General features: G+C 39.0%; 2 protein-coding genes across 2 annotated transcripts; one reads left to right on the top strand and one right to left on the bottom strand.

Annotated features, from left to right (window-relative positions):
- Positions 1-1,313: 1,313 nt before the first annotated feature.
- tmc5 (transmembrane channel like 5) lies at positions 1,314-7,947 on the top strand. The gene is made up of 20 exons (XM_061273834.1): positions 1,314-1,384; positions 1,904-2,103; positions 2,193-2,264; positions 2,723-2,836; positions 2,961-3,063; positions 3,196-3,271; positions 3,374-3,634; positions 3,924-4,066; positions 4,156-4,300; positions 4,803-4,955; positions 5,167-5,333; positions 5,717-5,792; positions 5,858-5,955; positions 6,032-6,127; positions 6,257-6,332; positions 6,661-6,794; positions 6,914-7,087; positions 7,158-7,236; positions 7,316-7,408; positions 7,482-7,947. The coding sequence occupies exons 1-20, from the start codon at positions 1,314-1,316 to the stop codon at positions 7,932-7,934; spliced, it is 2,784 nt and encodes a 927-aa protein (XP_061129818.1). The 3' UTR covers positions 7,935-7,947.
- Positions 7,948-8,379: 432 nt separating this feature from the next.
- LOC133151650 (germ cell-specific gene 1-like protein) lies at positions 8,380-13,383 on the bottom strand. Its single transcript, XM_061274853.1, has 5 exons — positions 12,904-13,383; positions 11,041-11,088; positions 10,159-10,311; positions 9,766-9,877; positions 8,380-9,161 (listed from the first exon to the last, which is right to left on the bottom strand). Exons 1-5 carry the CDS (start codon positions 13,190-13,192, stop codon positions 8,867-8,869), a joined length of 897 nt encoding a protein of 298 aa, XP_061130837.1. The 5' UTR covers positions 13,193-13,383; the 3' UTR covers positions 8,380-8,866.
- Between the last annotated feature and the right edge of the window lie 1,081 nt (positions 13,384-14,464).

Below are 14,464 nucleotides of genomic sequence, written 5' to 3' on the forward strand. Positions count from 1 at the left end.
AGCCAAGTCCATGCATTTATTGCGAACTCTGATTGGAACTTTCAGACATAATTTTACCAATTTATTACCTTTCTTCGTACATCTTGTTTTTTTGGGGGATAGTAGTCATAACTATCCGTGTAATAGAGCTGACGTTACACAACAACTCTTGTTTGGGAACTCAATTATGCAAATCTACGTTGTACCTGCATTGTAGCCAATTTTAGGATGATTTTCAAATGAAAAAAAAATACTAACATCACATTTCCCAGAAGTGGTTGACAGTGTGGTACACGTCACCTCTGATATTCAAATCAAATTGTTGATTTAAATTTGGTCCCAATAACTTACAGCAGCTATTGCCATTTTACAATATTTTTTTATTATTTGTGCATGTCTAAGAGCCGCATTATGTACAATAAACTGGGACACCTGCCGCAAGGTATAATAAGGATGTTAAAATAAATTATACATTTGGAATTCATTATTTGTTCACAATAGACATTGTTCACCTGAGACCCACCTGATCTATTCCCAGGCAGTGGACTTTTACCTTTATGACCACCACTCACTTCCTGGTTACTCACCTTTTGTGATGGTTATCAACTTGTTACGGGAGTCTCAAGTCTCTTTTGTCTTTTAGTCCGATTAGTATGGAATCCTAGCTCTTTTGTTTTAGTTTTTCTTTCCCAATCAGGCTTCACCTCTAACGGACTTATTTACATTTCCAAACAACAAGTAAGCCGGTCTTATAAATAGTTATGCAGTGTATGTATGCATGTCTGAGCCTTATCCTGCTAATTATGACTTCTGTAGACTACATTATTGTTTTTAATTGAAAAAAAAAGCTAATAATACAAAAACCCATAAATCAATACTCTTTTGTATCAATGGCATCTGGTGGATACACAGGTTTCAGCCATCTAATGGAAAAGCAAGTGATTACTTTGCCTTCCACTGTATGTACATCCCTAGCATTTAGTCATTTGGAAATAATAACTTTGACACATATTAAGGGAAATTAGATCCTATAGCGATCCTGATTATCTCTCACGGTAAGCTAAGGTGCCTTATTGTGAACCTATTCTATAAATTAATGATGAGTCAATGGGGATGGGGCAGGCAGATTAAATGACATACTTCACTCGCAAAATGTGAGCGTCGCTTCAAACTTGCAACTTAACCTTCTATGGTCTCAGCCTAAAAAGCAAACAACCCATGAAACAATGTTTTAATCATATTATGAATGTTTTCTTTATATTTGAACAGGACTGGAAAATCATTTAATACATACTCTATCATTGGGTGGAAGGATCAGCAATTTGTACACCTTGATGTCAAGTTACAGCAACGGAGGACTTTTCAATCCTGCCTACCATGACAGCGAAACTTTGGAAATTGATAGGTATGTGGTATTATAAAATGCAGTATCACTCCATTCTCTCTGTCACCTCTCACTATTTTACTTAGGTTCGCCAATATTTGCGACAACAACAACGTGATGATATGATATTTACACATGATACTGGGTGTGCTCAAAGGCTCTTTAAGAGGAGGTTGGAATTTACCCTTGCTCAATAAAACGCTTTTTTTTTTTAAACTTGAAGCTCTCTGGGCTCTGGGAAATTGTCAACACGTCATACAGTATGTTTCTGAAAGTGGATTATTGTGCCGTACTTAACCTTTTAACCTGAATTATCTAAGTGACCTGATTCCAGATAGATATATCATCATGAACTTTAATTTCAATTGTCATCCTTGAACTGAACTATCTTCTGTACTAAGATCAACCTCAACATTGTTCTTTTGCTTTCAACTATTTCTTTGTATTTTAGATGCTTGTATTTTAGAGGCTTGTTAGCTAAAGCCTTTTTGAACTATATAGCACAACTTGTTGAATATAAACATATTCGGTGTCATACAGGTCCTCCAGAAGACCACAGAACACTAACCCATATGTCCAGGAAGAACGGGACTGGTGGAAGGACAGAGAAGACTCAGAGATTGGTCAAAGTGGTGATGCTGGAGTGAGAGTGCCCTGGGTGGGCTGGAGGGGAGCAGAAAGTATTCCTATGGAACTCCAGTCAAGACGCCCACAAAGATCTGTATTCCAGCATGACTTCAGTAAGTGAAGCTATAGAGTGCTAACAACACACAATATTTTATTGTATAATCGTATCTAATGTTATACCAACTCAATTATTGTAATGCAGACCACAGTCCATTCCAAATCGAGCATGACTATGATCACTCGCCACCTATCCGACCTCCGTCTGCATCATCAGGTAAAGATTAAGCCAAATTAAGCCAACAACCATCCATCTATTTTCTGAACTGCTTCTCCTCACAAGTAATTCTCTCAGAAGACACAGACACACACACACAAACACACTATAGGTAAGTAATGAAACTATTTATATGATACTTTTCACTGATCAATGTGACAAATACTTCACGGGATAAGAATAATAAAAATAATTGTAAAATGTCACACATACAAAAAAGACAATAAAGTGCAAGGTAAAAATTTCTTGTGCCATGCATAAATTGGCAAACATACCTGTGGAAGCTAGAGAAGTCAGGTTAAGGATTTAGTATATCACTTTGAATGACATGTGATGAATGTAACAAAACAAAAAATGGCGTTTGAAAGTAGTTTTAGTCTAGCAATAATGCAACATTCCATTCCATTATTCATTTTTATCAACAGGCATTGTAGTACTTTTTAAAATTTTGCTTCCAGGCACAATGACTATGAGATGGAGGGGAGTCGGATTAAGGATGAACATGTTTTCGAGCCAGGATCCTGCTCATCTGGCATTCACAGAGGAGGCCATCAAGACTGAGTTGGAAAATGGTAAGACTCAGGGGTATTTAGATGTTGAAATTATAGTTCAAATCCCCTTGGAGTGATCAATGACATACCTCATACTATTCTTTTAAAATGGTAACTTCATGATTTACAAAAACTTGTGTCATAGAGGAGAAGAGTCTGGTCAAAGAACTTGTTGACTTGTCAACACGAGACAGAATCAAGGCCATACGAGACCTTCCGATGAGCTTTGAGGAGAAAAAACATATAAGGTGACTAACAGGCTCATATTCACCACGTACAATTCAATACATTGTACTTCACCGGGTTGCCATGTAACCCAAGATCTAAACAGAAAACTAATCAGCCTGCTGATACCATAATGTTTTGATTGACCTTCACAGGAGTGAAGTGCTGGCATTTGAATCTAAGTCTCGTCGGTTCACTTGTTGTGCAGACTGCTCGGAGAGAGCAGCACTGGTGAGATTGTAATTCTGGATTGCATCGACCCCTTATCATCTTCAAGTCTGCCTTTTGATTATTTGCAGCGCCTTTTGTATGATATACTCTATGTTCTTGCAGTTTTTTCGCAGGTGCGGCTATAGTATCAGGTCAGCCGGGCAGACCTTGGAACTGTGGCAAGGCATCATGAAAGAGATAGGGGGCAGGTTCGGCACCAGTGTGCTCACCTACTTTCTATTTCTCAAGTGGTTGCTCATATTCAACATATTCTCCTTCCTGGTTAACTTTGGCTTCATCACCATCCCGCTACTGGTTTATGATATCTCCCCCAACTTCCTTCCAAATGTCAGCTTCAGAGGACTGGAGATTCTAACTGGAGCTGTAAGTGTCGGCTCGTATTCAGTCAGAGCACCATTGTGTTTGTCACACAATGGGAGCAACTTTATTTCAAACCAGATTATAATGTATTGTTCATTCACACTGATTTTACCGTATTTTCCGGACTATAAGGCGCACCTAAAAACCTCAAATTTTCTCAAAAGCCGACAGTGCGCCTTATAGTCAGGTGCGCCTTATAGTCCGGAAGATACGGTAACTAAAATGTGATTAATTATGAAATAACTTGCATTGCAACAATGTAAGGACTGTTCATGTGTTGGAACTCCATCAGGGTTACTTCAATTCCACTCTCATGTACTACGGTGGGTACAGCAATGAAACTTTTGTGGAGCTGGTAGAATACAACATCCAACTAGCCTACTTTTTCACAATTGCCATTTACATGGTGTTGTGCGGCATTGCGCTAATCACAAGGTGAGTCTAGTTTGCATAGGTTATTTCAAATATTTGAGTGTTAACAGAACATACATACCTCATAAATGTTTCTTTTTTTTCTCCGACAGTATGGCAAACTCTTTCAAAACAAATTACATGCTTGCGGATCAAGTTTCCAACAGTGCGTGGCAGCTTTTGTGCAGCTGGGATTTTAACATCACCAATGAAAAAGCAGTGAGACAGCGCAAGAACAACCTAAGAGTACAGCTGAAGGTGAGGTCTCAACATGAGAACATACATGGTGTATTTACCATACAAATGAACCAACTGGGATGTTTCTTGAATCAATTTGGGAAATTTGATCAATCAACGCAACCATCTGTCCATATGTCCATCTGCGTGTCCGTCCATCCATCCATCCATCCAGACATCCATCCTTCATATACTACACATTCACATCTAGTATGTAATGCAATCTATTCAATTAATGTAATAAAATGCGGATTACCAGACAGAAATTTCCAGGAGAAAAAAGAAATTATAAAACGTGCTAACAAAACATCTTCTTGCTGCGTGAGGTGTTGATGTCTATTACTTGTGATAGTGATGGTGTCATAATTTAATTAAAGTGTTGCTGTCTTTCGTGATTTTGCGGTCCTTTGTTATAATGGTGCCAACTGACTTTCTCTTGTACCTTCTCACTTTTACTACTTTATCGAATCAGTCCATGTCTCAATGTCTTTTGGCCTCATGTTCACCTTTCGTATCCTTCCAGGAGTCATTGGCAGAGAAGGCCCAAAGAGATCGGTTAACCTTCAATGAAAAGCTCAAGCACATTGGGATTCATCTTGGCTCGTGGCTTCTCTCCACCGGTCTGGCTGTTGGCTGTGCCGCCAGTATCTATTTTCTCTGCCAGTATGAAGAGCAGGTACTCAAGTCAAATGATAGGATGACTAAAACTAAAATAGCACTCCGTAAAGTGTGGTTAATGGAAGGTGACATTTTTTTTCTGTCCATTTGTTAACCAGGAGGTTGCACATTGGTTCCTGGCAAATAAAATAATAATAAATTAAAAATAATGCAAAGGATTTCGGTTAATGACATATTGTTAGACAACAACTACTTATGTGCTTTTGCAGAACATGACAGATGCTGCAAACTGGTCACTGCTTCAAGAGGCAGAAACTCTCCTTGTCCCCTTTGTGGTCTCCTTGATGAACCTGATTGTCCCACTTTTCTACTCTTTCTTCAATAAGTTTGAGCAATATTCCAGTCAACGCAGACAGATCTACAGTCTGTTGCTCAGGTTTGAGAGAAGCCTTTCTGTTTTTTTGTTGATGTTTGCAAATTAGAATAATTGTCATCTTACCTTGTATTGTTATATTGATCCATCCGTTTGGGTATCTTTTTTTTACACCAGTGAAATTGAACTCAGCTTTCCCAGAAATGTGATTAGCCACAGTTAATTGATGTTTTCAAAAGGAAGCCAAGTACTTTTTCCACTTAGGGAACATGCTAACTACATTATACACTGTGTTTATCTCAAACATTAATGTGAGAATCTAGGCAAAATAAGAATTGAGAAAAGGGTAGGGTAGATTTTCACGGCTCTAGAATCAAGGCATGATATGTTTTGACATGTCCTCTTCTGATTTCTGTACACATATGCAATTGTCTTTGTTCTTCCAGGAATGTTTTACTCAAGATGTTTATTCTGGGTGTTTTATGCTACTACTGGATGAATGTGGTGGCTCAGAAGTTTTCGGTATGTTGAGCAAAAAACTTTTAAGCATTATTTGCACTCTTAACTTTGTGATGATTTTCCCAAAGTGCTGGGAGTCCATGGTCGGGCAGGCATTGTACCGCTTGGTCATCTTTGACTTTTTCTTCCTAATGTTGGGATCCTTCTTTGGAGAGTTTCTCAGCAAGTTAGTAATGCAGTCTTAGAAATATTTCAATTTCACCTCAGATGAAACTTTTGTTTAGTTCTGTGATATGTTGCAGTTTCTTAGGAAGAAAATTCCTACCACGTCTTGGAGTTCCAGAGTTTGACGTTGCCAGAAATGTCCTTGAACTCATCTATGCACAGACTCTAGTCTGGTAAAACACTTGATTGGAATTAATTCACATCTTAAAACAACGTGTAGATAATGCAGCATTTTTTTTTATTAAGATCTTCATATTAAGATTTATATATAGAGCCCATTATTGCTGTTCTTCACCTTGCAGGATTGGAATCTACTTCTCGCCACTGTTGCCTGCCATTCAGATTGTCAAGTTTTTCATCTTATTTTTTATAAAAAAGGTAAATATATATACAGAAGCCACCCCTCGTGTTTTTCTAGATGGTGTTTCTTTCCTTTGTCTCATCTTATTGCATGTGCAAAACGTTTTCTCTATGAGCGAAAAAACATTCTGTCGTGAGGTCATCTAATAGCGCACAATAAATGAACTCAGTAATTGGACCCTGGTTGACTGCGGCATTGCTGAATCTTTTATGCACATTGTGAATGGCCTTTGAGATGACGCTATTCAAACCTCTGAATATGAAGGTCCCTCATGTTTTCCATTACAGAGTGAAAATGAAATTGATGGTATGATATGTACAATATTCAGCATGTGTTTGTCCCCAGGTCAGCCTGACTCACAACTGTCAGCCTCCGCGGCGGACAGGCAGAGCAGCTCAGATGCAAACCATCTTCATTGCTCTCCTCTTCTTCCCCTTCTTTGTGGGGGCCCTGTCAATGGTTGGATACACTGCATGGCGGTATGGTCCATTTACAGCAGACCCTTAAAATACTGGCGATCCCAATGGAAATTGAGTCCACTTTTCTGACAAGTGAAAATGTTTTTTTCTAAAATCACTTCCTTTCATTTTCTGTGTAGACTGACTCCTTCTCAGCAATGTGGTCCTTTTCGAGGTCTAAATAACACCTTTGGTGTGGTTGGAATCTGGATTGATGGTATGGAAGACATCCCTGGTTCTCAAGGTGCCATCTGGATCTATGAAAATGTCATCAAAAGTGAAATTGTTTACTTCCTCGCCACACTCATAATCTTGTGAGTGCATGACAATTGCACAATGTGTGTGTGTTTCTAATGTACTTGACTGCTGTGCCGTTCTCGTCAGAATCGTCATATATATCTTCTGGCAAGTCTCTCAGGGCCGCAAGCACCTTATTGGTCAACTGAGACAGCAAATCGTAAATGTGAGTGTGTGCTAAACGTTCATGTGAGTGTGTTATTTGGTCACATTTTTGGGTGAAACTAAACCCTAACCCTAACCAGGAGGGGAAAGACAAATCCTTTTTGTTGGAGAAACTACAGAACCTCCAGAAATCTCATCCAAATAAGAAACACAAACAGAAGAATCCAAAACAGGTACATTTCATACATGATCATATGCTAACCTCACTTTCTTCAAATACTGTATCTGTGTGTTTTTGCATTTCAGCACCCCAATCGGCGCTTGGGTGGTCAGTCCCACTCGAATGCGACGGTGCCAGCTTCACTTAATCGCCAACGAGTTGAGCAAGAGGAGAGCCGCTTCCCAAAAACTGATTCTCATCAAATGGATGAGCGTCACCCATTACATCAGTCGTCTGACAGATATGTATTCTACAATACAGCAGAATTTCCTGAAAACCATTATGACAGCTCCGCCGATGTAATTCAGGCAAGACAAAAACATGAAGCAGATATCGCCCCAGAAATAGATGGTTCGTCATCTTTCATGTCCAACGCAATGATACACGTCATGCAAGCAAGACAAAGAGCAGAAAGAAATGAGGGTCTTTATTGGGACCCTGCTCCCCCTCCTAATCTACCTCCTGCTAGTTCCAGTGCTCTCATACAAGCTATGTTAGTTCGGCAACAAGACCAGAATGAGTATGATGACGGCTACTAATCCAAAGGTTTCAGTATTTAATACTGAAATGCAAATAAGACGTCGTTCCCTGAATGTGTCCCGAAAAACTTTTTTTCAACAAAATATATACACGAATTTATCCAAGTTATGATTCTATATATACAGTGGTGTGATTTATAAATCACCTGATTTACCTCTACCTGATTTTTTTGTTTTGTTTTTGTATGTCTTACACACTTCCTACCATCTAATGCCCCCCCCCCCCCCCCCGATATATACGTGCCTGGCCAGATAATAGACTTTTGGGTATTTTCAGATTTTCTTTTTTTTTTGTATGTGTGTGAGGGGAGTTTCCTTATTCCCACCTATCCCCTGTAAAATATGTAGAATGATTTTCATCAGGGTTTTATGAAGGGGTTGTAAAATATAATATATAATATGTAATATATATATTTTGTTTTGTGGATATATGTTTGAGGCAAGACAAAGAAACCAAGATTCCCATTGCACCTTCTAGAAAAATACCAAATATGCACTAGATGCTTTACAACAGCAATTTTATGTCTTTAGGCACAAGATTAGCTGGAAGCATTTTTAATCATCAACTGAAAATCATTGTAAATCTCGTTATACATTTACATTGATGGATTGTTTACAATGGAAGAAACATGTTCAGTAAGGCTAAAAGCGTCCGCAACCTTCACTGGAAACATGGGAATATACTGCACAACTTTCTGTATTACTTTATACTGTTCAACTTTCTTCATCGTGTACATTTTACAAAATATCTGTCAACATTTTTTGTTCTCTGCTGGTTTGTTCAACATCTCCCACTTCCAGGGACTAGATTCAATTAAGGCAGTGTCTACAAGTCTAGCTTGAAGTGCTTGTTGGTGTTCCGATCTCACCTTGAACACCGCCAGGGCTCATCCATCCTCCAAGCAGCCTTAAATAAAGACGTCGTGTGAATTTCAGCACTGCTCCTCCCCCAGTGAGGCCCGAAGGTCACTCAGGTCGAACGAGTCTGCCGGTATGAGTGTTTTCCTGCCACTCTTTGGAGTCCGGCTGGAATAGACCTCGACGGACTTCGAAATGGAGTGCAAGGACGGCTCTTGGAAATATTCAAAAGCCTCTCTTGAGTGTTCCTCCCGAATGCTTTGCTCGAAGGTCTTGCGTTTGTGCCTGAACTCGATGACAGTCTTTGTGTAAGAGTTGAGTGTGGTGACCGATGCTCCCATGCAGCAGGTGAAGGACGCCCAGGCCATACTAATTTAGATCACACACACACATGCACACAAAGAAAGTTAATTTCCTGCAACTCATATTCAGTTTTAACCTCTGGGGAAAAAAGTGGCGACTGCTCAGAATCCAAATGGCATTTTGCTATTCTCCTCCCAATATTGTCACAGTCTGTTTGCCTAGATTAGTGACAATCCCTTTAAGTCCCTCTTCTTTCCTTAAGTAAAGCGGGTCGTGGATGAGATCAGACAATCAAATCATCATCTCATGTACCGATCATTGGGTTGGTCTCATGCCCCTCAAAGGTTAAGAATAGTTTCGGCTCACAGATGAATTTTTCACACTCTACACGTATTGTAAAGGCGTGAAATATCATCCCTTTATGCAATCCCAATCACGCATGTATCAAGGCTTTGGCACCAAAGCCTAATCTTGCACAAGATGAGAGCTTTTTTTTTTTTTTTTTTTTTGATTTTATGTGACTGATTCTGGGGAGAGGTGAGATTAGAGCAGAGACACAATTTGAAGTGGCTGCATGGATTTTTAAGATTCCCTCAATGTTGTAGTTTATTTTAAGGTGTATGTTATTGTAGAGAAAAATATCCAAAGATTTTTATATGCAGAGTCATACCAGAAAGACCAGCCATAGTCCCAGTTATAAGGCCTCCAATCAGGAGGTCCTAGACTGACAGTGACCTGGAAGACCTGTGTGTACATCACGTGAGCCACCATACCCAGAAGACCTGCAATCAAAGGGAGAAGGTTAGAAACAGGCAACATTTTTGAACTTTTTACAACTTCAGTCATGAACACAACTCAGCTATGTCAAAATGTTCCGCAATTAAACCTTAGGCAGAGCTTTTTTGACATTCACAGATTTTGGTGGAGCAGAAAACACTCATGATGCTGTGCAGTTGTAGACATTAGAAAACAACACTACACTGTTCACATTGTTACATTTGGTGTATAAACAGTTGCAAATAGATGTGACTTGCTAAAGCAAATATAAATTCATGGTGACAACCTGAGAGCACAGTGAAGACAGCAGCGAATGCATTGAGCTTAAGTCCGTCAATGACGTTGCTGGAATGGACAAGCTCCAAACACATGAGGCTGAAGCCCACCAACAGCAGAACTATGTACAGCATCTCCGATACCAGCGACAGCCACAACATCCCTGACAAACAAGACACAATCAACAATGGACAAGCTCATATTTGATATTCTCAATCAGAATCAGGCGAGTCACAGCGTGGATGACAATCCTGTTTTCAAACCCCATTTTCAAGTTTTTTAATGATTGTATTTTCTATTTGGATATTAAAATATTGTATTGTACTGAACTTTTATCATTTAACCAAGGTTTCAAATGAAGTTAAGAAAAATTAAATGTAGCATTATTGACAACTGCTGTCTTATGTTTATTTAATCACACTGACAATTAGAATCCAGACCTTTCTTGAGATTGATCCCCATGCACAATGCTTCATTGTTTTATTCTTGTTTTTTTCTTCTTCACAAAACAGCAAACAGAATATTGGAGAGGGGAAATTGCATTCATCAGGGATAAAGGACATGATGTGCCTCAAGCGTAACAGAGACATTATTTACTCACTTTTGTCTCAGACATCTCAAATGAAGTCTAGGCTACAGTTAGTTTTTGTCCTATTTTAGTCAGTGACTCAAAATGAGATCATTTGCCTTCCATTAAAATAGACTGCAGATAAATATTCATAAATATTAAACATGGGTGCTGCAATCACTCAATTGAAACAATTTGAAAATTCAAGAAAAAAAGGGAAAGAAAAAATCCTGCCCACAGGTAAGAAAGTTATCATTTTTGGGACCAATGAACTAAAACATTTTACCATGTAATATTTCAAAATACATGATTAAAAAAACTCACCTTTTTCTGACGGAGGAGCCAAATCAATAAAGCTGTGACATCTCTCACCTAAGGACCACGAAGAATAACACAATTAACTTTTTAACTATCCAATTGGAAAACAAAAGAAACTAAATTAAAAGGTAATTAAAGAAACACTTTGCATAAATAAATCAAGACAAAATGAAGAAAACCATCTGCCCATTCACCAGAGATGCCTCATCTTTTAAATATAATTTGTCGTAAAGGAACACTTTAATCAGGTAGACGGCTGGCAACATCTGTTTTGAGGAAAAACTCATCAAGGCCGCTGTTACATAATCCTTATTAACTCAAGCTGTCTCAACTCCCCCTTCATCGTACACCCACTTGATGACATGTCCGGGCGATGCCCTCAGGAATCATTTCAATTAACGTGTTGTTTTCGTTGCTGAACGACACAAAGCCCAGCACAGGTCTAAACTGTTACAGATGGTTTTCAACCAAAATGAAATAATGGACTCCACTTGTTATTCCAGATTTAAAAGTAATCTGGCCAGAGAGCAGTTTTGACCTTGTTTGCCATGACCTCTGAATGCCCACAGTATCTTCACACTCATCTTCCCTCTTGTTCTTCAATAACTTGACCTCTAAATGCCCTTTCAACTATTTTTCATAATCCTCTTGTGTGGCAAATAGTTGAGAAAGAATAGTGAATGTGATGTTTTCATTCCAAGCGTTTCATTCCAGTGCTGTCCCCCTTAATGGAAATCATTTTGAATTTTATAGTGGAAAAAAATGCTGATGTTGTCTGTGTATCCTTCAGTTCTTAAATACAAAACTTACATATTCAACATAAAAAAACAACCTTAACTGAAATACCTACAATAAACTTGCAGAGATAATAAATGAGAATTAATACAAAAAATAACAATAACTCTCAGATGCAATCTACACCACTTTAACAATGAAACTAACTATAGCAGGTGATTCTCAACTGGGGGCGTAGCATCCTTAACCTTAAGAGGTCATCCATGTGTGCTGCATATAATGAACCTATTTCACAAAATTGTGACATACATTAATTGACATCCACCTGTTGCCATTCATACAACAGAATACTTTCAAAGTATTATGTTCAAGGCCCAAATATCACATGGTGTAAATCTATACGAAATTGACACAATTGACTATTCAAACTTCTTGTAACTTTTGTCTGGTGGTTTGTTGTGAGACATTTTCCAAAGTGGGTGCCTTTGCTCAATTATAGATGGGGAAACTGGACTTCAAAGTCACTAAATATTAGAATACTTGTCTGACAGTGTCAAAGGTTGCATTTCTAAAACAGCGCATTAGAGTTTCAACTTCCGCCGTGCCTACCGTTGTCTAAATATTGAAAATTGACAACTGACTCCCATCGTAATGCTTTGCAGGGGGTGGTGGTGGGATTTTTTTTTTTTTTTTAGCAAAACCAAAACATTTTTCAAAAACTTTGAACATTTAATATGTTTACCACTAAAAACGGGGGATAAAATCCCTGCAAAAAAAAAAAAAATCTCCCAGCTAAAGTGCATCAGTGACAGACTGATGGACCTACACTATTAAATAAATGTATATAGGCCTTCAGGGAAATTATACCTACCCACCAAATAAAATGAAGCCTCATTTATATTTGTTAGTCTGGACTTTACTTTAAATTTGTACATGACTTTAATTTCTATATATAAGTATATTATATTATACTATTTTATATTATATTGTATTATATTATATAGTTTGTATTTTTTGCCACCTCTGATAACAATGGTTTAATAGATATGGTGATTGAAAGTTTATGTTTTGGGTGGGCATGCTCCTACCAAAGCAAGTCCCCAGAACTTTGGCACACACGCGCACACATCTTACTTTCATCGTGGATGTTCTCCTCACACGAGAACCAGATTCCAGTGTGGAATTGTCGGAAGAGAAAGCGATCGTCCCCAGTCTCCCAGCTGTAGACCACCTTGTTGGGGTCGGTCTCATTGACGCCGTAATCGATGCACTGGTGGGTCCGCAGTTTGCTGCACTTCGGCTTGGGCACCCTTTGCGTCCCCACGCACCAGTAAGTGGTGATGAAAGCCGTGATGGCGAAGAGCAAGGCAAAGAAGTTCAAGCTCACCGACAGAAGAGTCCTGCATCTGCGAGTCGTCTTCATTGTCTAGGAGGAGGTGGCCGCCACTTCATGGTATAAGTGAAAAAGAATATGCATCAAATAGTAAGGGCGCAAACGTTCCACTGCTTCCAAAAGCATCCATTCAAAACACGCTGCATCCCCGCCGCCAAGAGTCACTCTGACGCCTCTACTCGACGCTCGCTGGCCAAAAAGTATGATAAGAAGTCACGTTGTCAAAGGATTTGACTGCTGCTTGCATCCAGTGTGGGATTTTCTTATCACCCGCACGCGTTTGCGTCATGAGGATGTCTGCCCTCCCTTTTCGATGTGACGTCTTCAAGCGTCATAGTAAACTTAGCACACTAAAAGTTCATTTCGGTGTGTGCGTGTGTCTGTTGCGCGTATGTGGGCACTTCAAGACAGGAACAGGACTGTAAAAGCCGGTGCCCCTAATTGACTTGATGCCATCCATCCATCCATCCATCCATCCATCCATCCATCCATCCATCCATCCATCCATCCATCCTCCGAACCGCGTTATCCTCACGAGAGCCTGTCCCCGAAGTCTTCAAGCAGTAGGCGGGGTACACCCTGAACTGGTTACCAGTCAATCGCAGTGATATAATAAAAAAATAAATAATAATAATAACTGCATTACAATAATACTGTATGCACCAACGTGAAAATTTCTGGAAAAAAAAATACCTGCCATAATAGCATAACTATTTTCCAAGTCTTCAGCAAGTTGTTTGTATGATTGATTGATTTATTTTATGATTTTCAACATGAAGTATAATTTGTCTCTTTGTGTCTTCAGTAGAAGTTAGTGGCTAAAATGTTCTGCGCAGGACCAAAAAAGTAACGCACTTTGACCTAAAAAAAAATACCTAAACTATGGGCTCTGCTACTTTGTAACTTTTTTTTTATAAATCAGTCAATTTGATTGCAAAGTTTCCTCCATACCTCCCGCTACAGTTGTGAAGACCTTGACACCACAGTATTTCTTGCCAATCCTAGCTCCTAATTATATGAGATCTATTTTGAGTTAAACCGATCCATGAATATTATTTTCAAAGTGTGATGACAAATATACTGGTCCAAGATGCATGGTCCACGATTTTCCACGGAATGATAGTTTGAACATTTACAACCGCATATAAAATGAGGCAAGAGAGACCTGCCATCTCTCAGCAGCATGCCTTGATCTTCTACCCCCAGGGGCTAAGCTGTCCTCGAACGAGATTCCGACTGGTCAAATCAGGCGAGAGCGCACCAATATGTTCCAAATGTTGTTAAATAAGATGTTACTGAAAA

Source organism: Syngnathus typhle, linkage group LG3 (assembly GCF_033458585.1).
Source record: "Syngnathus typhle isolate RoL2023-S1 ecotype Sweden linkage group LG3, RoL_Styp_1.0, whole genome shotgun sequence".
NCBI classification, from domain to species: domain Eukaryota; kingdom Metazoa; phylum Chordata; class Actinopteri; order Syngnathiformes; family Syngnathidae; genus Syngnathus; species Syngnathus typhle.

Bases quoted from the DNA above. Each gene is read 5' to 3' on its own strand.
- LOC133151650 (XM_061274853.1), bottom strand. From the start codon at position 13,192: ATGAAGACGACTCGCAGATGCAGGACTCTTCTGTCGGTGAGCTTGAAC. The intron at 11,089-12,903 runs GTAAGATGTGTG...CGTGGTCCTTAG, and splicing joins GGAGAACATCCACGATGAAA to GTGAGAGATGTCACAGCTTT. The intron at 10,312-11,040 runs GTGAGTTTTTTT...CTTGTTTGTCAG, and splicing joins GGCTCCTCCGTCAGAAAAAG to GGATGTTGTGGCTGTCGCTG.
- tmc5 (XM_061273834.1), top strand. From the start codon at position 1,314: ATGTCAAGTTACAGCAACGGAGGACTTTTCAATCCTGCCTACCATGAC. The intron at 5,956-6,031 runs GTTAGTAATGCA...GATATGTTGCAG, and splicing joins TTTGGAGAGTTTCTCAGCAA to TTTCTTAGGAAGAAAATTCC. The intron at 6,128-6,256 runs GTAAAACACTTG...TTCACCTTGCAG, and splicing joins TATGCACAGACTCTAGTCTG to GATTGGAATCTACTTCTCGC.